Consider the following 25,137-nt stretch of genomic DNA (forward strand, 5'->3'; position numbering starts at 1 on the left):
TCTCTAAAGACCAATCTTGGGTTTGACAATAGTGACGTTATCTATAGGAGCAATTGAGGAAGTCACATATCTTGTGATCTGTGGCCCCATGACTTCTGAGCAGCAAGGGATTATAGAAGGCAAGCTAGGGACCAGTGGCTGGTTATCGTTTAGCTACACCTACATTTTAGCAGCATTCAAGCCCCTCTCATAATCTTAATCTTGTGGCCTTTTATTAGTCTTACAAGGGCAGGTTCTGTACCTGAGAAATGAGGGGATTCATCTGAGGGAGGGACTACTATCAACCTTGCTAAAAAGTTAAACTACAAACTAAATTCCTCCCATGGTTAGCTTGGTATATGCCCAGGAGTGAGCAAGGACAGCCAGCCTCTGAGGCTAGAAGGAAGGTGGAGTCAGCCATGCTAGACTTCTCTCACTCTCATAATCTGCAAAGGTGGTTTCACAGGGCCCTTTCCATCTGCATCAGCCTGGGAGCCTAGGCCCTCCCTGGGGTCTGTCTGACTCCTGACCCTGTCACTCTCTGGGCCTGCTGGGGGCCTCAGCACATGCTGCCCCTGCAAGAGAATAGTCCTCCTCTTTCCCTGCTTCTGCCTCCTGAATTGGAAAATGATTTGTCTAACCTCACATCCTCTGTGGATCTCCTGTGACCTCACTTCAGCCTCTGCCTCTACTCCTTCAACCTTCTATAATAGGGCATGTCCCAGGGAGCCTGATGGCTGCATATCTGCCTCTCATAGGCTGTGAGCATCTGAGTGGGGACTTGGCCTTATCTCTCTAACATGATACATGGTATTGTTGATTATTTTTAATTAAGGGAAAAAAATAGAACAAAACATCAGGGACCCTGTGCTTTGACAGTCACAGGTTAATATTTTAAATCCTGATCCAAAAGGAACCTAAAAGTGAACACATGGAACTAAAATTAAGCTTTCTAACTATTGTCATTGTTTAGTCAATTCAGGCTGTTGTAACAAAAGACCACAGACTTGTAAACAACAGAAATTTATCTTGGTGTGTCCTCACGTGGTAGAAGGGGTAAGGGAACTCCCTGGGTCTCTTTTATCAGGGTGCTAATCCCATTCACAAGTGTTCACCCTCATGATCTGACCAGCTCCCCAGGGCCCCACCTCCTTAAACCATCACCTTGGGGGCTAGGATTTCAAAATATGAATTTTGGCAGGGAGGCCACAAGCATTTAGACCATGGCAGTCACCAACAGAATCTCCTAAAGATGGCATTATAATTGTTGTAAAATGATGTAATAGGGGAATGTGCTTCATTATATCATAAACATAAGTATTTACAAAGCAGTGTTACAGGAACTCTGTTGAAGTTCTTTTTTTTTTTTTTTTTAAGACAGAGTCTCACTCTGTTGCCCAGGCTGGAGTGCAGTGGCGCGATCTCCGCTCACTGCAAGCTCCGCCTCCTGGGTTCACGCCATTCTCCTGCCTCAGCCTCCTGAGTAGCTGGGACTACAGGTGCCCACCACCATGCCTGGCTAATTTTTTGTATTTTTAGAAGAGACGGGGTTTCACCATGTTAGCCAGGATGGTCTCAATCTCCTGACCTCGTGATCCACCCGCCTCGGCCTCCCAAAGTGCTGGGATTACAGGCGTGAGCCACCGTGCCCGGCCACTGTGTTGAAGTTCATGTATAAAATAAAGGAGATTTGGTTCAAAGAAGTTAAACAGTTTCTGACCCAGGACTTCAATTTGAATCTTTCCAATTTTATCCACTTTTGATAGTCAGAAAAGAAAATGTTCTTGGCAAAACAACTTTGTTAGTCCGAAGTATGAATTAAACTGGGCTGACCCATGTTCACTTTTGGCCTAAGAATGAAAAGAAACAAGATTTGATGTCATCTCCATGTCCTTGGCCTGGAGAAACAGCTGTTCCTATTTGTGGATGAAACTGAAAAATATAACTTTTTTTTTTTTTTTAAACTACCAAGTCTTCCCTCAAGGTAAATCACATAGATATCATCACTTGTTACTTCTTCAATCAAGCAAATGTAAGAACTTTTACTATGGCAAGATCGTGGTGTTATTTTTAGAAGATGAAGGTTCTAGGAAAGGAGCTTTATGTCTAAATATTTTTTCATATTGTTGTCAGATTCCCACAGACAGCTCCTTGGAGAAGATGGTGTGTTCAGTCTTGTCCAGCACATCAGAGGATGAAGCTGAGAAATGGGGCCACGTTGGAGACTGCCACCCCAAGTGGTCAGAAGCCAAAAACTATCTTGTCCATGCAGTCAGCTGGCTGCGAGTCTACCAACAGGTGCTGTCCCCTCTCTCTATGTTCTGTTCAAAGGTGTGCCAGTTTGAGTGTCCAAATCCATTCTCCTCCCCCGCCCTGCCATGTTTACTGTTGGATTTTATGTCCCTCCAAGGAAAGGGCCTTAGGAGCCCCACATCCTGGCCATTGAGTGCACCTTGTCCCATGTGCATCAACTGGCTCCAGCTCCATAGGCCTAGGCCCTCAACACTTATCACCAAACAGTCCATCCTAGGCTTGCACACACACCTTGGCAACTCAGAAGTTCCTAGACCCATGCTCTGTTATTGGTGCATGAGATTGCCCTGGAGTACTATGACCAGCTCTTTGGACATTTGCATGCTAGCATTGGGCATCCCTCTAGCACTTTAAGCTCTGGACTGGCCTTGTCTCTTCACTCTGGTTTTGACCAGAAGCTCTGTGCACAAACAGTGACTGTGATTTCAGTGACCATAATTTAACAACACGAAGGGAGGCTCTAGTCTGTCTTTACAGGGATGTTGGTGTGGGGCAGAGTGCCTGAGTGATTAGATTGCTCCTGGCCTCAGAAGCTCATGGAGCCCTGGCTGTTTCACAGCTTTGTGCTTCTTGGGGAGGTTTTGGAGACTGTGAGGCAGAGCTCCCCTGGCAGCCACTTCCCATTTTTTTTATCAGGCTTTGCCGTCTCTGTCTCATGTTTTTCCTTAAAGAACACACCTCTTTAACTTTGTTCTTCGCTAATATGTGTCATGTATAAAGGCCAAAATCTCAAATGGTAGGTAAAACATCGTTAAAAATATATAGGTGTTGTCGTCTGCTTCGTGGCACTAAAGTCATCTGGCACTAAAATAATCAAGGGACAGTGCTGAAATGACCAGCATCCAATGGTCTAGTGGACACACTTGCTTTGTGCATTATCTGGGTAACATAACTCATGGTTAATTAAGGCATAGTTAGCACACATACATGCACATCGTGCACCTCTCCATGCTATCAGGCTTGGGCAAGAATGATCTATTTTTGTGTAATGTTGATGATAAACCACAGTGCTAATTGACTTCAGTATCATCCTCACCATGTCCATGTCATAAAATGACACTTAGTAACCATGTATTAACTTTGGTATATATTTAAAAATATGCAAATATATTTATGCTATCCTAAATATGTTCATTTAGGTTTTAAATTGTATTTCATTTGTTTAGAGGTGTATGTTATTCCCTTCTCTCTTTTTCTCTTTTGGGGGAAAAAAGAGAAATAAGGCAGAGATTATGAAGTTGTGTGCATCCATTGTTGCAACATGAAGTCTTTAATTTCTGAGTAGAAATTAAATCATACTGCAATTGCTAACAGACATTTTAATTTACCAAAAAATAAAGATTGGCTGTCTGTCATCTAGAGTGGTATGTTAATATTTCTTAACTAAATCCTGTTCTTTCCAATTTGCTATTATTAATGCTAGTATTTTGGTTTCCGAATTTGTAGGTGTTTGTTCAGTGGCAACAGGGTAGCCTGCTTCAGAAGACACTCACAGGCATGGGCCATAGTCTGGAGGCTCTCAGGAATCAGTTTGAAGAAGAGAGCAAGCCCTGGAAGGTGGTGGAAGCTCTGCACACTGCACTGCTCCTGCTGAATGACAGCTTGTCAGCAGATGGCCCAAAAGATAATCATACATTTCCAAAGATGTAAGTCCCATTTCCCTGTTTGATTATTGATTAGGTAGATGACACAGAATGTTAAAGAGTGCATGACGATACTGTTAGAAACACATTCTGTAAAACTACAGCTAAATAATGAATTTCTTGTTAGCAAATGGGAAATCAGAGGCTTTCATTGTGGACCGTCACCAGGGTAGTAGTCTTGGCAGCACTCTGGATGCCTATTCAGAGGCTGCAATCGACCGAATACGGGAGCAATATTTGAGAAGGTGTCAGTTTCCTGGATTTTAGATTTTATGTCTTTGGCATTTGTTTAAAAATGAATAAATACATTTCGGAGGCATTTTTATGTACAGAACTACCTTACATGAGTAGCTCTTTTCCTAGAATCTTCCTCTTCAAAAATATGTTTTTATATTTACTTAAAGGTTTTGTATAGTTGAAGTGTTTACATAAGGCCCAGAAATATTTTAGAAGTAGGAAATGGTGGAACTTGTTTCTTCCTTTTTAAGATAACCACAATTTATTCACCAAAATAGCCGACTAGATCTTTTTCCTCAGTAGGTGTGGCAGTTTGTAATAAGTTGAATCTTATTATCCTTCTGAAGTTAAGGCTGTCTTCGGAAAAGAAGAATATGATTTCTCAATATTATCTCAAAAATGTTCATTTCAAACCAGGTCACACAAATTCTTGCTCTCTGTGTACCATGAAGGAGAGTTGTGATGACAGAATTGGATAGGACCATATTGTGTTATTATGATTACTTAAGAAATAGCAACTCTAAACACTTCCAGTTCTTTCACATTTTCTGGAACTTTTAGCAAACAGGATCTTGCTTTTGAAGGTCCTATTTCCTAACTTTTACTTAAGAGATGTTCTGGGGCCTGAGGTGCTTGCGCTAAAGGCAGAAATAGAGTTCCCTATCAGGGCCATAAAAGCTACAGGAGGATGGATGCAGGGAGCCAGCAAGGATGCCTTGAAGTAGTGTTCTAGGCAAAGGGCAGGGACAAAACATCTGTCATAAATGAACAAATGCAGGGACATTGCACTGGGGATATTGAAAACCTCCCTGCTGGTCTGTCACTTAATGCACATTAATAGAAACACCACATTAAGTCACCGTAATTATCCTACAGATCTCGAATGCCCCCTGGCACTTTAGCCTAGGATTTTGCCTGCTCTGTGCCAGGCCAGGGGATTGAAGCCCCAGGAAGCTGTACCTGGCTCTTAGTCCTACAGAGATTGGGGAAGCTGAAGACTACACCACACTCTAGGTACAAAGCTAGGATAGCCCACATTCTTCTGCCCCCATATAAAATTTCCACACATTCTCAGTGCCAGGAAGATGAGGCCCAAACACTGGCTTTGCTGTCCATCTGCTGTTTTTTTTTTCTTTGTTTTGTTTTGTTTTGCTTTGAGACAGTCTTGCTCTGTTGCCCAGGCTGAAGTGCAATGGCGTGATCTTGGCTCCCCGCAACCTCCACCTCTCAGACTCAAGCGATTCTCCTGCTTCAGCCTCCTGAGTAGCTGGGATTACAGGCTCACACCACTACTGCCCAGCTAATTTTTGCATTTTTAGTAGAGACAGGGTTTCACCATATTGGCCAGGCTGGTCTTGAACTCCTGGCATCAAGTGATCTGCCCTCCTCGGCCTCCCAAAGTGCTGGAATTCCAGGCGTGAGCCAACGCACCTGGCCACCTTCAGCCTTATTTAAATCTTTCTGAGATTCACACGCACCCTTAGCAGAAAACTGTATATCTTTTATCATTAGCTTTGGTCCAAGAAACCCCATCCCTTTTTCACTACCTTGTCTCCATAGCCAATTGTTCATATCTTTTTCTTTTCCTAAGCTGCAAAGTTCACCCAAAATAAATGGAAATCACACCAGGCTCTCAGTTTTCTACTGAGTTCTTCATGTCATTACAGACTGCCTTTTCTCCTCCAGGTTCTTTCTGGTTCCTGCCCACGTCCCTGCAGTAGGGGTGGCTGAGGTGTGGGAGCTCTTCACCCAGGCTCTAGCAGATAGCATGGATTTTGGCAAGGCGAGGACTCACAGAGGTGCCTCTGGGCCTTCCAGCAAGGACTCACCCTTCAATGTTGCACGTTGTTGTGAATGTGAAGTGTCTGTTCACAGATGTGGGGGGAATAGTCCCTAGGGTCTGGCCATGTCGTATCCTTGCTTGTCAGAGTTTAAAGAGACTTGACGGTAAGATCCAGGTTCCAAGCCACACAGCATTTCTTTTTCCCTTGGGGAAAATAAAATAATCTCTTTCTCACTTTCTAGTTCTTTCCAAGAGCCACTCTGCTTCCTTCTCAGTGTAATCCAAAGAGTCAGAACAATGACTAACCTAAGCCCAGTTCATTCTGCAGATGGCCAATTCCAAAAGCCATATGTCCAGCTTCACTCTGGCATGAGGTGTCAGGAGTCTGGTCAGCAGCCAGAAAGCCCAAGCATGTGGCTCTGATGGAGCAATTGCTCCGCCTTGTAGGGTGATGACGTGGGGATGGGTACCAGTTCCTGCTGGTGTCTTGTAGGAGAATTATCATTGGGACCTTGCTCACTCTCTCTATACCCTCTACGGTGCTCGGGTCCATCAGCTCTCCAGCTAGAGAATAGCAGCAACTATTTATCAAGCCTGTGTTCAACCCCAAACTATCAAGATGCCATGAAGAGACTGACCGCTATGGCACAGAAGTCGAAATGGACACCAGGCACTCAAAGCAGTGGGATGGCTCCAGCCAGTGGAACATTTTGCTTGGGCTTCAAGTAGCTACATCTCTTTCTGCTTTTCCCCTTTTGTAGCTTGCTTCGTTTATCACGGGTGAGGATTCCATGCAGTTGCTCAAAGACACAGAAAGCCTGGACTCACCTGCTCTGGGCAGTTCTGCCGCCCACAGTGTGGCTATGCCTTGCTCTTCCCTCTCCCGTATTTATTCCCAATTTCAGGTTCTTCACATTATCAAACTCATTTTCTTTCCAGCTTCTCTTCTCAGTTGTTTCTTCCATGTCTGGAGCCCGGTAGTCTGACATTCTAGGGACTATTTGTATTGAGCTGCCTGGGTGGTCGTTCTTCCTTTGACCTTGGAGAATCCTACAGGCATTGCCAATTGGCTCAAGTTGGGACCACTGCGGTGGGTCCTGTATACCACCACACACCATCTCTATATTTTGAAACTTTTCTCAAAATATTTTTCTATATCTCATTAACTATAGGCTTCAAGGCAAATGTTTTTAGACCCCATGTGAAACTTTATCCTAACCCTCACTTCTTTTACACACAACTAGGAATATACTTTCCCATTTTGGGGTAAAGAGAATGTTTAATCCGTATTCAGTATTGAAAGAATCTCCAAATCAGGTGACTCAATGCAATTTGTCAAGAACCTGGTTGTGTGATGAAGTGTGACTTTCAGTCTAGTGAACACACTTCTCAAAGCAGTGGAATATTTTCCTTTGAACAGAATTTTTATTTCCCTAATTGGCACTTTGAACTACTTTTCATTTTATTTCATTTATTTATTTTTGCCCTCAGATTACAGCATCTGTGGAAATTGCAAAGCTTGCTGCAAAACCTGCCCCAGTGGCCGGCACTGAAGAGATTTCTTCAGCTTGATGGAGCTCTCAGAAATGCGATAGCTCAGAATTTACATTTTGTCCAAGGTAAGCTAGCTTTGGTGTTATTTGTCCCTGACTCACTAAGAGTAAATGTGAAATTTATTGGAAAATGGACTTGAAACTGCCTGACACATTGTAAAGTTGGGAGATAACTTTGCTGGTGTCGTATGCATATTTATGCTTTACTCTGATGCCTTCTAGGGGATTTAAAATACAGCACACCAAGGCTAAGTAAACAATAAGGGCACAGTGAAGAGCGCATCCTTCTGTTTTCCTTAAGCCCATGCTGTGGCCTATGACAAGCAGTGTCCTAAGGCTGGGTTGACTTTCACATTCACGGCAGCATCTGTGGTTTTCAGGCTGGAAAGGGACCAGAGTGCGTTGTGAATAATCGTATCTTTTGTATTCTGTTCCTTCTACTGCCTCCTCCCACCAATGCTTCTTGGTGTCCGGTAGGGAGAGTGTGTTCCCCCTGGGTTTGCAGAATGCCCTTCTTTGAACTTTCTTGACTATGGTGAGCATTATTCCTTCTTCCCTCTTCTGAGGAAGTTGGGTTTGGACTTTTGCCCAGATGGGCTGCAGCCTTTTCATTTTCTCAGGGAGGAGAGGGAAAAAGTGAGGGGGGATGTTACTTTAGAAATAAAAACTCATTCTCACTAGTCTTTGGAAAGGACAAAATGATATTACAATGACTCCTGTTTTCCTTTCTAAGGAAGAGAAGAAAATGTATAATAATAGGTCAAGTTTTTAAAAAATCCGTGTTTTCAGGATCCAGTTTATTGATTCATGGCCATGTATAAAAGTCAAGCTTACTTACCTTAGGTGAATAATAATCAATTTGTCTACTTTGCAGAAGTCCTCATTTGCCTGGCGACATCAGCTAATGATTTTAAATGGTTTGAACTTAACCAATTGAAACTGGAAAAGGATGTGTTCTTTTGGGAGCTGAAACAGGTAAAGCACAACAAAGAATTATAAATAAGCATTTTTAATAAAACATTCAAGAAGCTCATGCGATATTCAGTTTTGCTCCTTTTGTGAATTGTGCTAGCTAAAAAAGGGAACAATATGCAGGTTTTTCAAAACTTTATGTTGTGTTTAAAATGTTTATCATTGCTTATTATATTTGCAGTTCTTGAGCCCATGAAGAGGGTATCTAAGCCTCTTTAAATGTTACTCCTTCCCACTCTTATTAATCTTTTAGATGTTGGCGAAGAATGCTGTCTGCCCGAATGGTCATTTCTCTGAGAAGGAGGTCTTTTTGCCCCCTGGAAACTCCAGCATATGGGGTGGTCTCCAGGGACTGTTGTGCTATTGTAACTCCTCTGAGATGAGTGTTTTAAACAAGCTACTTGGTTCAGTAGAGGATGCTGTAAGTATTCTACCATCTTAGCTCTTCTAAGGGCACCAATTTAAGATTAAATTCATCAAAGATGCTAATATTTAACCTGGAGTTTCTATGAGGAAAGTTTTGCCATAAGCCCACACACTTAAAGGAAGCTGGCTCTCTGAACTCCAGCTGCCCTTCAATGCTGGCCTTTCTGTCTGACTGAAAGGTTGTATGCCACCCGCCTGGCCAAAACCTACTTGAAATTCCTCAGACTTTCAAAACATACCACTTCTGCTTTTCTGGCTTCCTGGATCCTTGATCTGCTTCATTCTTGGCTGCACATGCTAAGAAAAGCAGAGGAGGCTCTCTGGTGATTAGTCAATCCCAGCAAAACTGTGGCTTTGAGTGGTTACAGGCTTTAAAAGTGATATTCCTCTCATGTAACTGCCCAGGACAATGGGCTACCCCTGTTCATTGCTCAAGGGGGACTGCAGAATGTTGAACGATTTGTTTGGAAAGATTATTTTGTCAAGTTCCAGCCCTATTCTTCTTACTGAGAATTAAAATTACAATATTTATATTTTTAGAGTTCATTTTTCTCTCTCAGTATTACCTATTTTTTTATATCCTTATATACCATGGAAATAAAACCAGTGAAATAATGAAACTAGTGAAATATAAATGATGTCTCAGCAAAATGAAAATTGGGATAGTAATTGAATAGTGTGCATAATTCAATCACCGATTTCTTAGCATCTACTCTGTCCATGACAGTATGCTGAAGGGAGTACAAACATGAAGAAGACACTATCTTGGTAGAGAAGGGCAAACAACAATGAGAGCCTTGGAGCTCAGCATCTAGGAGTCTTCCCAAATAAGTCAATGAGCCTTAGATGAGGTGTAAGATTTGGAAGCAAAGAGAAGTCAGGAGAGGATGCTAAGCAGGCAGAAAATTGTATGTGACGGGCTGGGCATAGTAGCTCATGCCTGTAGTCCCAGCACTTTGGGAGGTCTAGGTGGGCAGATGGTTTGAGCCCAGGAGTTTAAGACCAACCTGGGCAACATAGCTAAACCCCATCTCTACGAAAACGAAAACAAAAATTAGCCAGATGTGGTGGCACATGCCTGTAATACCAGCTACTCAGGAGGCTGAGGTGGGAGAATTGCTTGAGCCCAGCAGGTCAAGGCTGCAGTGAGCCATGATCACACCATTGCACTCCAGCCTGGGTGACAATGTGAGACCCTATTAAAAAAATAAAGAAAAGAAAATAAAGAAGAAAAGTGTATGTGAATGCATGCAGGCACAAAGAACATTACCTGTTTGCAAATACCTTTCTTGCTACTGTATGTCAGCTCTTTCCTGGCAGAAATCCTATCTCAAATTTCTTTTTATCTGTAAAGTCTAACTTGTAGTCTCATACGAAGCAGGGAACTATGTATTTATAGGTTACACATACTTGAGGTAGCCTTTTGGATGATGCCTACGATACGTATCACTAACAAATCACCCCAAAGCTCAGTGACCTAAAACAAAACACATTATTTTCTCGCTCTTCTGACTCTGGGTTGACCAGGCTCCGTGGGGTGGTTCTTCTGATGGTCTTACTGGGCATCATTCATGTAGTTGCAGTCAGATGGCCGTGAGGGCTGGAGTCTGGTTAGCTAGGATACTGAGACAAGGGCCTCTCATTCTCCTTTCAGACTCAAGATGTCTCTTCTCCAGGTAACCTCTCCATATGGCCTTTCAGCAGGGTAGCCAGACTTCTGACATGGCTATCCAGGGATCCCACACACAAGCAAAAACAGGCAAGGAGGGAGAGTAGGAGCTGCCACTCCTCAGAGAAGGTAGAACTAGAACTGGCACAATTCACTTCAGCTGCATTCTATGGGTTTACGTGAGCCAGATCTCAGCCTAGAGGAATTGTTGAAGGTGGTACTAAGAGTGAGACTCTCAGGGGGGTCTGGTTCACAGGCTACTTGTTGCAACTAGCTAACACAGATAGCTATGACACTGAGTCCCATCCTACTTTATTATTGGATTAAGTTTTATTTTTGGACTTATTAACCTGAACATGAGTAAAGATTCAAGTCTAGAACTATAACTTAGATAATTACCATGCCATAGGGCACGATCTTTGATGTACAGTTTGAGTGGACCCCTTGTTTAGTGATACAGGGTAAAGGCTGTGTCTCAAATACCCACATTTGAATTGCTTTATTTATTATAAGCAATATCTTCTTTTCTTGTTAAGGATCGTATTTTGCAAGAGGTCATTACTTGGCACAAAAATATGTCAGTTTTAATACCTGAAGAATATTTGGACTGGCAGGAACTTGAGATGCAACTGTCAGAAGCAAGCCTTTCCTGTACTCGGCTCTTCCTGCTGCTGGGAGCTGATCCCTCTCCTGAGAATAATGTCTTTTCTAGTGACTGTAAGCACCAGCTTGTCTCCACAGTGTAAGTACATGTTTGGTGGGAAACTTATGAACAATTGGGACATCAGAATGATTTCAACTGCCCCTTCTACACAAATGGTAGATCAATATGGTAGATTATATTTTGAATAGAAAGAGGTTCAATTTATTTTAAAAATATTAACCTACTGGTACTGTTGGAAAGCATCTAATAACTGTAAAATATGAAAGAGTTCCCTTAATGTTTAACCACTGACTTAATCTTTCATTAGAAATTGAGGATCCCTGGTAAGTCCAAGGTATGCATGTGATGGAAGTTCTTGTTTATTTAATTACTCAGAAATTGTGCACTAACTACAAATGGGAAGCTTCTCTTGGGAGCTGTAACTCTACAGAAAATTCGCCTTGATTTTATTTTATGACTCTGTGAATTATATGTGTGATCAATTTCCATTTTCCTTGACTGCTAGGATGTTCTTCATCAAATATGTCAAATAGGGAATATATATTTTCTTAATATTTAAGTTCACTTTCTGTTATGGCCTTTAATTTTCCTCTTTTTTTGTCCTTCTTGATTTATTGTCTTATATTTTATGTATTCTCATAAATTGCTTTTCCTCATTTTTCAAATCGAGGTAGAGGAGTTTGTAAACAAACTTAAAAAATTAGTAGAACTATTTGAAAGATTCTATTTCCTTACATAAGTGGACTGCCATGCATTTGCATATATTTGTTTTTAGAAAAATTTATAATGATCTAACTGTCATCTGCAAGATCATTTTTAAATTTTAATTTTCTCTGGATTCTTTTTGACTGCAGGATATTTCATACACTTGAAAAAGCACAATTTTTCCTGGAACAAGCATATTATTGGAAAGCCTTCAAAAAGTTTATCAGGAAGACTTGCGAAGTGGCCCAATATGTAAATATGCAAGAGAGTTTCCAGAACAGACTACTGGGTAAGTCACTAGCCTAAACTACAGGAATGGGGGATGCTTTCCCCTTTTAGTGAGGTGACATAATTTCCTGAGAGTCCATCCTATTTAACAAAGTGGGGCTTAAAATGGGTGGCTCTCCAAGCACAATTTGGCATTGTGATTACTTCACATAATTTTTTCTCATCAATTATGACAAGACTTACCAGAAGTCCTGGTTTGACTGAGCTACGTTGTTCCTGCAAAATTTATAATAGTGACTGCTTTTACTCTCAAGACTGTCCTGGTTTGGGTGATAAATACTTCTATATGCAGACTAGTCATGATCCTACTCACAAGAGTCCAGATTTTCTGTTGTGGCCCTTCTCACTTTACTTAGCATTAAGATTGATACTCACACTGGGGACAACACCCCATGAACCTATAGAAGAAAACACAAACTGTTTTTCTCTATACACACACTCAACACTTCCAACACTGCTGTGACCATATGTGTGGATTTGTTCCACAACAAGCAATTCTCCACTTCTCCATTGACACTAACTGGGTGTCCTACAATTCGATTCAATTCTCGCACTGTCTGCCTGGAATTAGCATCAGATCCTGCAGGTTAAGGGCTCAGTCCCACAAGATTGCCCCTACTTCAGACGCCAACCCCAAGTCCAGGCTTCCCTTCTCACTTCTGATCAATTGGGTATAAATCAGGATTCCCATGAGCCCCTCGTTGTGTTCAGTAATTTGCTGGTACAAGTCACAGAATGCAGAAAAACAGCTTACTTCCTAGGTTACTGGTTTATTAAGCAGATATAATTTAGGAACAGTAGATGGAAGAAATGCATAGGGTGAGGTATGTGGGGGCATGGAGCTTCTATGCCCTCTCCAGGCCTACCACCCTCCCAGCACCTCCATGTCCTCATCAACCTATGAGCACTCTGAACACTGTCCTTTTGGGTTTTTATGGAAGTTTCCTTATGTAGGCATGATATATTAAATCATTGGACAAGTTGAGTGATTGACTCAACTTCCATCCCTCTCTCCCCTACCTAGAGGTTAGAAGGAAGGTAAGGGAATGGGAGGAGGGAGAACCTGAAAGTTCCAACCTTCTAATTACAGGGTTGGTTCCCCTGACTATCAGCCCCCATTCTGGGGCTATCCAGCAGCCTCTAGTCACCAGTCATTCATTAGCATACAAAAAGACACCACTTCCTACATTCCAAGGGTCTTAGCAGCTATGTGCCTGTCAGGAAACAATGGCCTAGACCAAATATATATGTATGTTTTTATTATGTTAACGGCTCACCTCTTTCCTTGTCAGCTTCATAAAACCAAAAATTCCCTAAAATATAAATGTTACAAACTCATAACTGTATGATTCACAGGGAGTCCTCCTGTTCCCCAGAGATCTACTTTTTGGAAAGATGCCAGCATGTAAAACTTGCACTTCTGACCTCTGCTTTTTTACTCTAGAGCTGGTTGTCTATTTCCATCTCTCCTTGGGAATTATCTTCTGCCCTGGTTTTCCAGCATGCCGTGACACTGCTCCATCACAGTGGGGTTATCAGCTTCTCCTTAGAAAGCCTGCATCTTGGACGTCACGGACTTGGACAGGAAATGGGAGTTTCTCATTCCTTTTCTGCGGCTATTACGACCTTGCCTTTTCTTATTTCATGCTGTTTTTTAAACTGCTACTTTTAGAGGCTGCCAGAGATACTCCCTCTGTAGCTCTCAGTATCAAATCCACATATGGTAAGATGGGCCTTTGCATTTTCTACAGATTACACTATAAAACTCTTCTGTATAGCAGCAGTATTGGGTTGATGGTAACTTCTCCAATGAGTTGGTCATGTTCTTCTGGGTTGAGTACTCATCCTACACTTTAACTTTCTCCTATACTACCTGTCCTCATTATCACTTATTCTTGCCCACTTCTGACTCTTTTCAGAAACAGGCTACAGAGAGTGATATGCAATAGTGGCAACAGGCTTGTGGTTCAGAAGTCTCAATGATACTGATAATTGCAAATATTTATTGTGCTTTCTATGATTATCTTGTTTAATCCTCATTCAACCTGTGAGATAGGTACCATTATGATTTCATTTTCAGATGAGAAAGTTGAGGCTCAGAAAGATTTTATTCCTAGCATAGGTCTCAAAAGTATTAAGCATCAAAGTCAAGCATACAAATCCAGGAAGTCTCACTCTGGATCCTGTAAGCTTAACCACTCTACTTTCTTTGGACAGATCCTTGCTGGGGGCTGATCTCTGTGAAAAGGCTTGCGCTATCACAGAAATATAACTAGTCTTATTAAGAAACGGAATTTAAAAAAAATATTTTTACTAAATATGTATATTATTTTATTAATTTATTTTTTATCTTTATTATTTTCTTTCTTCTAGTAAATTTAGTGTGATTGTTGTTCTTTTTCTTGTTCTTGACTTTCAGATTTTCTTATTTTCTAAGAGGTACTTTTAAGACAATAAATTTTCCTCTATGCCGAGCTCTAGGTATATTTCACACATTTTAATATGTCATTCAACTGCCATTTGGCATGTAAGAGAAGTCAGTTGGTAATCTTGTAAAAGCTCCATTGTATGTTATGAGTCGTTTTTCTTTTGCTGCTTTTAAGATTCTCACTTTGTCTTTGACTTTCAGTAGTTTCATTATAAGGTGCCTTCATATGGGTCTCTTTGGGTTTATGCTACTTGAAGTTTTTTAACTTCTTGCATTTGTATATCCATTTAGTTTTCAAATGTGGGGTGTTTTCAGCCGTTAATTCTTTAAATACACTCTCTGCCTCTTTCTCTTTTTCTCATCTTCTGCATGTGTATATTGGTTGGCTTGATGGTGTCTCATAAGTTCCTTGGGCTGTGTTCATTTTTTTTTCTTTGCTCCTCTGATTTGATTGTTTCACATGGCCCATCTTTAAGTTTGTGGATTCTTTCTTTTGCCTGAATTTCTAAATTCAGTTATTCTATTTTTTAGCTCCAGAATTTCTGTTGGGTTCTTTGTAGATACAGCCATGCATCGCTTAATAATGTGGATGCATTCTGAGAAATGCATTGTTAGGCAATTTTGCCATTGTTCAAACATCATAGAGTGTATTTACACAAACCTAGATGGTATAGCTTACTACATACGTGGAGTATACGGTTAGCCTATTGTTCCTAGGCCACAAACATATACAGGTTATTCTACTGAATACTGTAGGCAATTGTAACATGATAGTAAGTATTTGTGTATTTAAGCATATATAACAAAAAGGTAAGGTAAAAATATAGTATTATAATCTTATGGGACCAAACATCATTATGTGGTATATGACTGTAATCTCTCTCTCTTTGCTAATATTCCACTTTGTTTATAAACCATTTTCTAGATTTAGTTTTGTGTTTTTCACTGTGTTTTCTTTGAGTTCATTGGCCATATTTAAGGTAGTTGTTTTAATTTATTTATCAAGTAAGTCAGAGGCCTGCATTTCTTTAGCGGGCAATCTCTGGAGATTTATCTTGTTCCTTTGAATCATTCATGTTACTCTGTTTTATTTTGGTATGTCTTGATATGTTCTCTTGAGATTTGGACACTTGAAAAAAATTTCCACTTCCCCCAGCTTTTGTAGAATGGCTTTGTGCAGGGGAAGACCTTCATTGCCCAAACTGTTCTAAAGGCTCAGGGTCTTTTAAATCTTTTCTGAGGATGTGTATTCCCTAAGCCTAAATGTGTGTTTTTATTCCACTTCCCTGCATACATAGTATCTGCTTTAAAATGTATTATTCAGTCTCCTGGTTCATCTCAAAAGCCTTGGATGTTTATTGTATTCCTGTGTCCATAATTGATTACTCCTAGCCGCCTACAGGTCTGCAGACTCCTTGCAGCTCTAACATGCCACAGTGACTGACTGCTGCTTTCAGTGGCCTCCAACCTGGCATCCAAACTATGCCACTTTTCTCATCTGTGCTCTACATCAGGCAAGACAGAAACCAGTCACTTCGGCAGCCCCTAGGCAAGCCAAATATTGCCAGCAAGTTCTGTTTTTTCCCTTGTATACTGAGGGAGGAACTTGAAATTGATACACATCTTCCTGACAGTGGCATATGGTGCCATGAAGGGGATGAAGAGTGAATGAGAAAAATGTCACAAAATTTCACAATGAGTGTGACATTTTCTTGGATTATTAGGGATTTACTTGGTTGTTGCATCTTCTTAACTGATTTCTAGTGCAATGGTGCAATCTCACCTCACTGCAACCTTTGCTTCCAGGCTCAAGCGATTCTCCTGACTTTGCCTCCCAAGTAGCTGGGACTACAGGTGAATGCCACAGCACCTGGCTAATTTGTATTTCTTGCACAAATGGGGTTTCGCCATGTTGCCCAGGCTGGTCCCAAACTCCTCAGCTCAAGTGATCCACCTGCCTCAGCCTCCCAGAGTGCTGGGATTACAGGCATGAGCTACAACACCTGGAATATTTCTTCATATTTATCCATCTTGAGGACTTAAGATGTGTGGACTTATATATTTATTGTCTTTGAACAATTCCATATTACTATTTCTTTAAATATTTCTTTTACCTCAATTTCTTTTTTTTTCTTATTAGGACTGTACTTACGTGTGTGTGTGTCTGTGTGTGTGTTCGTGTGTGTGTCCCAAATGTTTCTTCTTTTTTCTATATTGTTCCTCCTGTTTTCTTTAGTCTCTATGCCTCAGTCTGGGTGGTTTTTCTCTGATTTATTTTCTAGTTGAGAAATTCTTTCTGCAGAATGTGTTTAAGCTTACTCCTTTAATTCTTAATTTCAGTTATATGTTCTAGAATTTTCATTTTATTTTATAGGTTTTACTAAATATTTTCTGCCTGATAACTTCAGTAATTTTATTTTCTGGGTGTCAGTATCTATGGTATGCTTTTCCTATTTTTTTCCCCAATTCCTATTGTTTTTTGTACAACTTTTTTTCTTTTAAGAGGTAGAGTCTCACTCTATTGCCCAGGGTGGAATGCAGTGGTACAACCATAGCTCACTGTAGCCTCGAATTATGAGGCTCAAGTGATCCTTTTGTCTCAGTCTCCCAAGTAGCTATGACAACAGGCTTATACCACCATCTGCAGCTAATTTTTTAATTTTAATTTTTGTTGAGATAGGGTCTTGCTATATTGCCCAGGCTAATCTTGAACTCCTGGGCTTAAGAGATTCTCCTGCCTTGGACACCCAAAGCACTCTACATACATCTTTTTATTAAATGCATTTCAGACATTATATGTAGAGATAGTGCGACACTCTGCGTGATTTTTTTTTCCTCCAGAGGTGCTTTAGTTTTGTTTCTGGCAGGCAGTGAGAGTGGGGGCATATCGCTTTAATTCAGTCAGGAATTAAACTATTTTTGAGCATGCTATCAAACTTTGTGAGAGCTCGATTGTTTCTTGTCTTCTTTTACTACTGGGGTGTAGCCTTCTGGGGGTATCAACCTAAATTTGTGGTGTTTACTAAAGGCAATTTTTCCTTAGCTGTCTGTGAATTTCAGTTTCTTTCCTAGTCTTGTGAGGCTTTTGAAAGTTCTTATTTTCTTAGCCTCTCTTCCCTCATTTTTGTTTTGGAAACAACAGTTGCCCACAGTGGAAAAGTAGCTTCAAATATTGGACTTCATCTCTCCTGTCTTCCCTATTCTGTAATGTTGGCACACAAATTCCCAGTGCCTCAGTAGCTCTCTGATGCCTTAAAAATCATTAAAAATATTGTTCTCACTTTTCTGGATGTTTTTAGTGGAAGGGTTGGACTACAACAATCTAGTTTGCTACATACAGAAATTTTTTTCCAATTTAGAATTCAAAGCTGTCATGTCACTAACCTCTGAGTGAGAAAGGCTGTGCCTGTAACTCAGTAGTTCAGCCTTGAGAAGCTTTCTCAGCATGAGTAGTGTTGTGGTAAAGAGCTTGAATGCTGACGTCAGACTAATTAGTTTCTAATCTTGGCTTTGCAACAGATTAGCCATGTGATTTGGTGGCAAATTGCTTCAGTTTGCTTATCTATAAATAAGTTTCATAATATTAAGGGAATTAATACTTAAGACAGTATGTGATGATCCCATCACCCAGGTAGTGAACATAGTATCCAATAGTTCGTTTTTCAGCCCTTGCCCACCCCTCTTTCCCTAATCTTTAGCTCCCAATTTCTATTGTTGCCACTTTTATATTCGTATGTACACCATATTTAGTTCCCACTTATAAATGGGAACATGTGGTATTTGATTTTCTGTTCCTGAATTAATTTTCTGAGAATACTGGCCCCCAGCTACATCCATGTTACTGCAAAGGACATGATTTCATTCTTTTTTATGGCTGTGTAGTGTTTCATGGGAGTATATGTACCACCTTTTCTTTATCCAATCAACTCTTGATGGACATCTAGCTGGATTCCATGACTTTGCTATTGTGAATAGTACTGTGATGAACATATGTGTGCATGTGTCTTTATGGTAGAATGATATACATTCCTTTGGGTATATACACAATAATGGGACTGCTGGGTCAAATGGTAATTCTGTTTTCAGTTCTTTAAGAAATTGCCACACTGTTTTCCACGATGTTGAACTAATTTACTTTCCCTCTAACAGTGTGTAAGTGTTCCCGTTTCTCCACAACCTCACCAGCATCTGTTACTTTTTGACTTTTTAATGATAGCCATTCTGACTGCAGTGAGATGGTATCTCAGTGGTTTTGATTTGTATTTCTCTAATGCAGTGGAGTATTTTTTCATATACTTATTGGCCACGTGCATGTCTTCTTCTAAAAAGTGTCTGTTCATGTCTTTTGCCTACTTTTTAATGGGGTTGTTTGTTTTTTGCTTGTTGGTTTTTTAAATTCCTTATAGATTCTGGATATTAGACCTTTGTTGGATGCATAGTTTGCAAATATTTTCTCCTGTTCTGTAGGGTGTCTGTTTATTCTCTTGATAGTTTCTTTTGCTGTGCAGAAGCTCTTTAGTTTACTTGGGTCCTATTTGTCAATTTTTTGTTGTTGTTGCAATAACTTTGATATCTTCATCTTGAAATCTTTTCCTGTTCCCATGTGCAGAATGATATTGCCTAGGTTATCTTCCAGGATATTGATAGTTTTAGGTTTAACATTTAAATCTTTAATCCATCTTGAGTTGATTTTTTTATATGAGGTGAGAAAGGGATCCAGCTTCAATCTTCTGCACATGGCTAGCCAGTTATTCCAGCACCTTTTATTGATTAAGGAATCCTTTCCCTATTGCTAGTTTTTGTCAACTTTGTCAAAGATCGATGGTTTTAGGTGTGTGGCCTTATTTCTGGGCTCTGGGCTGTCTATTCTGTTCCGTTGGTATATGTGTTTTATTTTTTATTTTTATTTTTTTACCAGTACCATGTTGTTTTGGTTCCTGTAGCCATGTAGTATAGTTTGGAGGTGGGTAATGTAATCCCTACAGCATTGCTCTTTTGCTTACGATTGCCTTGGCTATTCGGGCACTTTTTTGATTCCATATGAATTTTAAAATAGTTTTTTCAAATTCTGTAAAGAATGTCATCGGTAGTTTGTTAAGAATAACACTGAATCTGTGAATTGCTTTGGGAAATCTTAATAATATTGATTCTTCTTATCCATGAACATGGGATGTTTTTCCATTTGTTTGTATCATCTGTGATTTCTTTGAGCAGTGTTTTTTAATTCTCATTGAGGAGATCTTTCGCCTTCCTGGTTAGCTGTATTCCTAGGTATTTTATTCTTTTTGTGGCTATTGTGAATGTGATTCTGTTCTTGATTTGGCTTTCATCTTGGATATTGTTGGTTTGTACATTGGTTTTCTATTCTGAAACTTTGCTGAAGTTGCTTATCAGATCTAGGGGCTCTGGGGCAGACTATGGGGTTTTCTAGGTATAGGATTGTATCATCTTGCAAACAAGGATAAAACTATCCCTGTTTGGAGACTTCCTCTCTTCCTGTTTGGCTGCCTTTTATTTCTTTCTCTTGCCTGATTGCTCTGGCTAGGACTTTCAGTATGATGGTGAATAGGAGTGGTGAGAGTGGTCATCCTTGTCCTGTTACAGTTCTAAAGGGAAATTCTTCTAGCTCTTTCCCACTTAGTATTATTTTGGCTGTGTGTTTTTCATCGATGGGCTGTTATTACTTTGAGGTATGTTTCTTCATTGCCTAGTTTGTTAAGGGTTTTTAAAATGAAGGGATGTTGAATTTTATCAATAGTTTTTTCTGCATCTATTGAGATGATCATGTGGTTTTTGTTTTTAGTTCTGTTTATGTGATAAATCACATTTACTGATTTGTATATGTTGGACCAAACTTTCAACCCTGAGATAAAGCCTACTTGATTGTAGTGGATTAGCTTTCTGATGTGTTGCTGATTTGGTTTGATAGTATGTTGTTGAGGATTTTTGTATCTATGTTCATCAAGCATACTGGCCTGAAATTTTTCTTGTTGTTGTTGTTGTTGTGCCTCTGCCAGGGTTTGGTATCAGGATGATGCTAGGCTCATAGAATGAGTTAGGGAGGGGTCCCTCCTCTGCAATTTTTTGGATTAGTTTCAGTAGGGATGGTATCAGTTCTTCTTTATACATTTGGTAGAATTCACCTGTTGCTTATTTATTTATTTATTTTTGAGACAGGATCTCACTCTGTTGCCCAGGCTGGAGTGAAGTGATGCAATCGAGGCTCACTGCACCCTCGACCTCCCAGGGTCAAGCAAACCTCCTGCCTCAACCTCCCTAGTATCTGGAACTACAGGCATGTGCCACCATGCCCAGCTTATTTTTAAATTTTTTGTAGAGACAGGGTCCTGCTATGCTGCTCAGGCTGGTCTTGAACTCCTGGACTCAAGTAATCCTTCTGCCTTAGCCTCCCAAAGTGCTGGGATTACAGGTGTGAAATACTATGCCTGACCTTTTTGGTAGTCTTTTAAATTACTGATTCAATTTCAGAACTCATATTGATCAGTTCAGGGATCCAGTTTCTTCCTGTTTTGATCTTGGCAAGTTGTATGTTTCCAGGAATTCATTCATTTCTTTCAGTTTATGTAGTTTGTTTGCATAGAGGTGTTTGTAATAATCTTTGAGGCTTTTAAAAAAAATACTTTGGGGTCAGTTGTAATGTCCCCTTTTTCATTTCTGATTGTTTATTGAGAGCTTGTCCCTTTTTTTCTTTATTAGCCTAGCTAACAGTCTATCAATCTTATTTATTCTTTCAAGAAACCAAGCTCTGCATCGTTGATCTTTTGTATGTTTTTTTGTGTGTGTGTCTTCATTTTCCTTAGTTTAGCTCTGAATTTGGTTATTTCTTGTTTTCTGCTAGCTTGCTTGCAGAAACCATGTGCAGAAGGGGTTGGTTTGCTCTCGTTTGTCTAGTTCCTGTAGGTGTGATGTTAGGTTATGAATTTTATATCTTTCTAAATTTTTGATGTGGGTGTTTAGTGCTATAAACTTCCCTCTTCACACTGCTTTAGCTATGTCCCAGAGACTCTTTGTTGTATCTTTGTTCTCATTAGTTTTCTAAGAATTTTGTATTTCTGCCTTAATTTTATTGTTACCTATAAGTCATGCAGAAGCAGTTTGTTTAATTACCATGTAATTGTGTAGTTTTGAGCAATTTTCTTGGCATTAGTTTCTATTTTTATTGTGCTGTGGTCTGATAGTGTGTTTGGTGTGACTTTTTTTTTTTTAAATTTGCTGAGGATTGTTTTATGGCCAATAATGTGGTTGATTTTAGAGTATGTGCCATGTGCACGTGAGAAGAATGTGTTTTCTGTTATTTTGTGGGAGAGGATTCTGTAGAAGTCTGTTAGGCCCATTTTGTCAAGTGTCAAGTTCAAGTCCCAAATATTTTTGTTAGTTTTCTGTCTTGATCTAATATTGTCAGTGGGGTGTTGAATTCTCCTTCTATATTGTGTGGTTGTGTAAGTTTCATTGTAGGTCTCTACGAACTCATTTTATGAGTCTGGATGCTCCTGTGTTGGATGCATATATATGTAGGATAGCTAGGTCTTCTTGTTGGATTGAACCTTTACCATTATGTAATGCCCTTCTTTGTCTTTTAAATTATTGTTGGTTTAAAGTTTGTTTTGTCTAAAGCAAACTATAGCAAGCCCTGCTTTTTTTCTGCTTTCCATTTGCTTGGTAGATTTTTCTTCATTCGTTTTCTTTCAGCTTATGGGTGTCATCGCATGTGAGATGGGTCTCTTGAAGACACATACGGCGTCTTACTTCTTTATCCAACTTCCACTTTGTGTCTTTTAATTGGAGCATGCATAGTTTTAGCCTGTTTACATTCAAGGTTAATATTAATATGTACAGATATGATTCTGATATCATGTTGTTAGTTGGTTACTATGCAGACTTGATTGTGTGGTTTCTTTGTAATGTTAATGATCTATATACTTAAGTGTTTTTTTTTTGTGGTGCCCAGCAACTGTCTTTCATTTCCATATTTAGCACTCCCTTAAGTATTTCTTCTGAGGCAGGTCTTGTGGTATTGAATTCCCTTAGCATTTGCTTGTCCCAAAAGGATCTTATTTCTCCTTTGTGTGTGAAAGCTCTGTTATTCTTTCCTTAGCTTGGTCTGTTCTGCTGTGAATACTTGCAATTGTATTATGAAATTCTTATAGTGTGTTTTTCAGCTCTGTGAGATCAGTTCTATTCTTTCTTGTAATGACCATTTCATTTTTCAGCTCCTGTATCATTGCCTTATATTCCTTAGATTTCTTGGATTCAGTTTCAACTTTCTCCTATATCTGAATGATCTTTGTTCTTATCCGTATTTCTGAAGTGTGTCATTTCAGCCATTTCAGCCTGGTTAAGAACATTTGCTGGGGAACTGGAGCAGTCATGTGGAGGAAAGAAGACAATCTGACTTTTTGAGTTGTCAGAGTTTTTGTTATGGTTCTTTCTCATCTGTGTCAGCTGATGTTTCTTTGTGTTGTAATTTGAATACAGTCAGTTGACTCCTTTTCTGGATATTTTTAGAGGAAAGAGGCTTTGTGCAGGGTCTTTATTTGTAGTTGATGATAGTTCTGTTTTAAATTATTTGAGAAATCTCCAAACTGTTTTAAACTGTGGCTAAACTAATTTACATTCCTCCAGCAGTGTATACCTTTACCATTTTACCAATGTAGTTTTATCACATTTTTGTTAATTCAATGTGCAGGTTTAGATAGAGGTTAGATAGAGGTCTGGTGTACAGAGCAGATAACAATTTGAGTTGTTTGAACCAGAACTTGTGGAATGAGTGGAATTTGACAGCTAGCAACTGAAAGAAGAGTGTTCAAATACTTGCTTGATATAGTCTCCTCACAGACATCAGACACACAAATCTTTCCATGTTGAACTTTGAAATATTATAGCTTTGAGTAAATGAATGTATCATAAAAATTTTTCATCATGATGTACAGACATGGGTAAGGTGAGATGAATAATAACTGAAGTAAATTAATAGACTGTGTGTTCTCTTTTGCTTGTGTTGCATGTATTGTGCACACCTGATTTGCTTACATCTTTGCTACTCAAAGTGTGATCCCTGCACCACAGTATCAACATCATCTGGATCTTGTTAGATATGTAGAATTGTGGCCCCATCTCAGACCTACTGAATCAGAGTATGCATTTTAAGAAGACGCCTAGATGACTTGTAAGCACAGGAAAGTTTGAGAAGCACTGGCTGTTGTTATGCATTCATCATTAGGTTATACATTCTTTATTTCCTCCTTTTCCTATTAGAACAAAACAAAACAACTACACATGATAAGTATGTGGTATAATAGACACATCATTTATTCTAGTCAATACATTATCTATGGTTACTTAAATTCATGCAGTGCAGTTTTACGATGCAGATAAAGCATGAACTGTTTGGTGTTTTGGCATGGGTTTTGGAAGCAGATGGACTTGGTAGCAAACATTGCATCTGACACAGATTCTTAATTACTTTTACCCTTGGTAAAATAAAAATTTACATAGTTTTCTTTACTGAGTTCTCATGAAGATTAAATAAAATGATGTTTCTAAAATGCTTAGCACAGTATCGTAGGCACATGCAATTAATATTAGTACCCTTTCCTTCCTCACCGAAATGAGTGTCAAAATTTTGAGGCATTACAACCAATGGCCAGGGAATTTGATATGGAAGATTTTATTTACATATTTTGTTTAAAAAATTATTTGATACTGTTGAGCTTTTTAAATTTTTTAATTGTTATGGATACATAGTAGGCATGTATATTTATGAGTAACATGAGATATTTTCATACAGGCATGCAATGTGTAGTAATCACATCCATGTTGACATATACATATATCCATAAAACTGTAATCACAATTAAGACAGTGAAAATCTTCATCACTCCCAAAAGCTTCTTCTCTATTGTCAATTCCGGCTTCCTGCCCTGTCACCAGGCTACCATTGCTCTGCTTTCTGTCACTGTATTTGAGTTTTCATTTTGCAGAGATTTTTATAAATGGACATACGCAGTATGTACTTTTTTGTCTAACTTATTTTACTTAGCATAATTAATTAGCATTAATTAGTGTGAGATTCATTCATGTTGTATTGTGTTCATTCCTTTTATCACTGAGTACTATTCCATCATATGGATGTATCACAGTTTGTCAGTCCATTCACACAATTCACAATGTGGTTGCTGACTCTTTCTGGCTTTACAAGTAAAGCTGCTGTGAACATTCACGGACAAGTCTCGTTTGGAAATACACTTTCTTTTCCTTAAAATTGAAATGTTTTGATTATGTGGCAGTTGTATGCTTAGCCTTTTACAAAATTCACAAACTGTTTTTTAAAGTCATTGTACCCTTTTACACTCCCATTGGCAGTGCATGAGAGTTAAAATACCTCCACTTCCTTACCAACACTTGGTATGATCAGTCTTTTAAATTTTAATCATTCTAATAGGTGTGTAGTGGTATG

General features: G+C 39.5%; 1 protein-coding gene across 1 annotated transcript in view; it reads left to right on the forward strand.

The window, feature by feature from the left end:
* Positions 1 to 25,137, forward strand: part of ABCA13 (ATP binding cassette subfamily A member 13) — a 471,542-nt gene that overhangs the window by 65,909 nt on the left and 380,496 nt on the right. The window contains 7 exon segments of the mRNA XM_031013046.3: positions 2,113 to 2,277; positions 3,739 to 3,938; positions 7,447 to 7,574; positions 8,383 to 8,483; positions 8,734 to 8,901; positions 11,112 to 11,317; positions 12,094 to 12,233. Coding sequence (XP_030868906.2) covers positions 2,113 to 2,277; positions 3,739 to 3,938; positions 7,447 to 7,574; positions 8,383 to 8,483; positions 8,734 to 8,901; positions 11,112 to 11,317; positions 12,094 to 12,233 — 1,108 coding nt within the window.

Source organism: Gorilla gorilla, chromosome 6 (assembly GCF_029281585.2).
Source record: "Gorilla gorilla gorilla isolate KB3781 chromosome 6, NHGRI_mGorGor1-v2.1_pri, whole genome shotgun sequence".
NCBI classification, from domain to species: domain Eukaryota; kingdom Metazoa; phylum Chordata; class Mammalia; order Primates; family Hominidae; genus Gorilla; species Gorilla gorilla.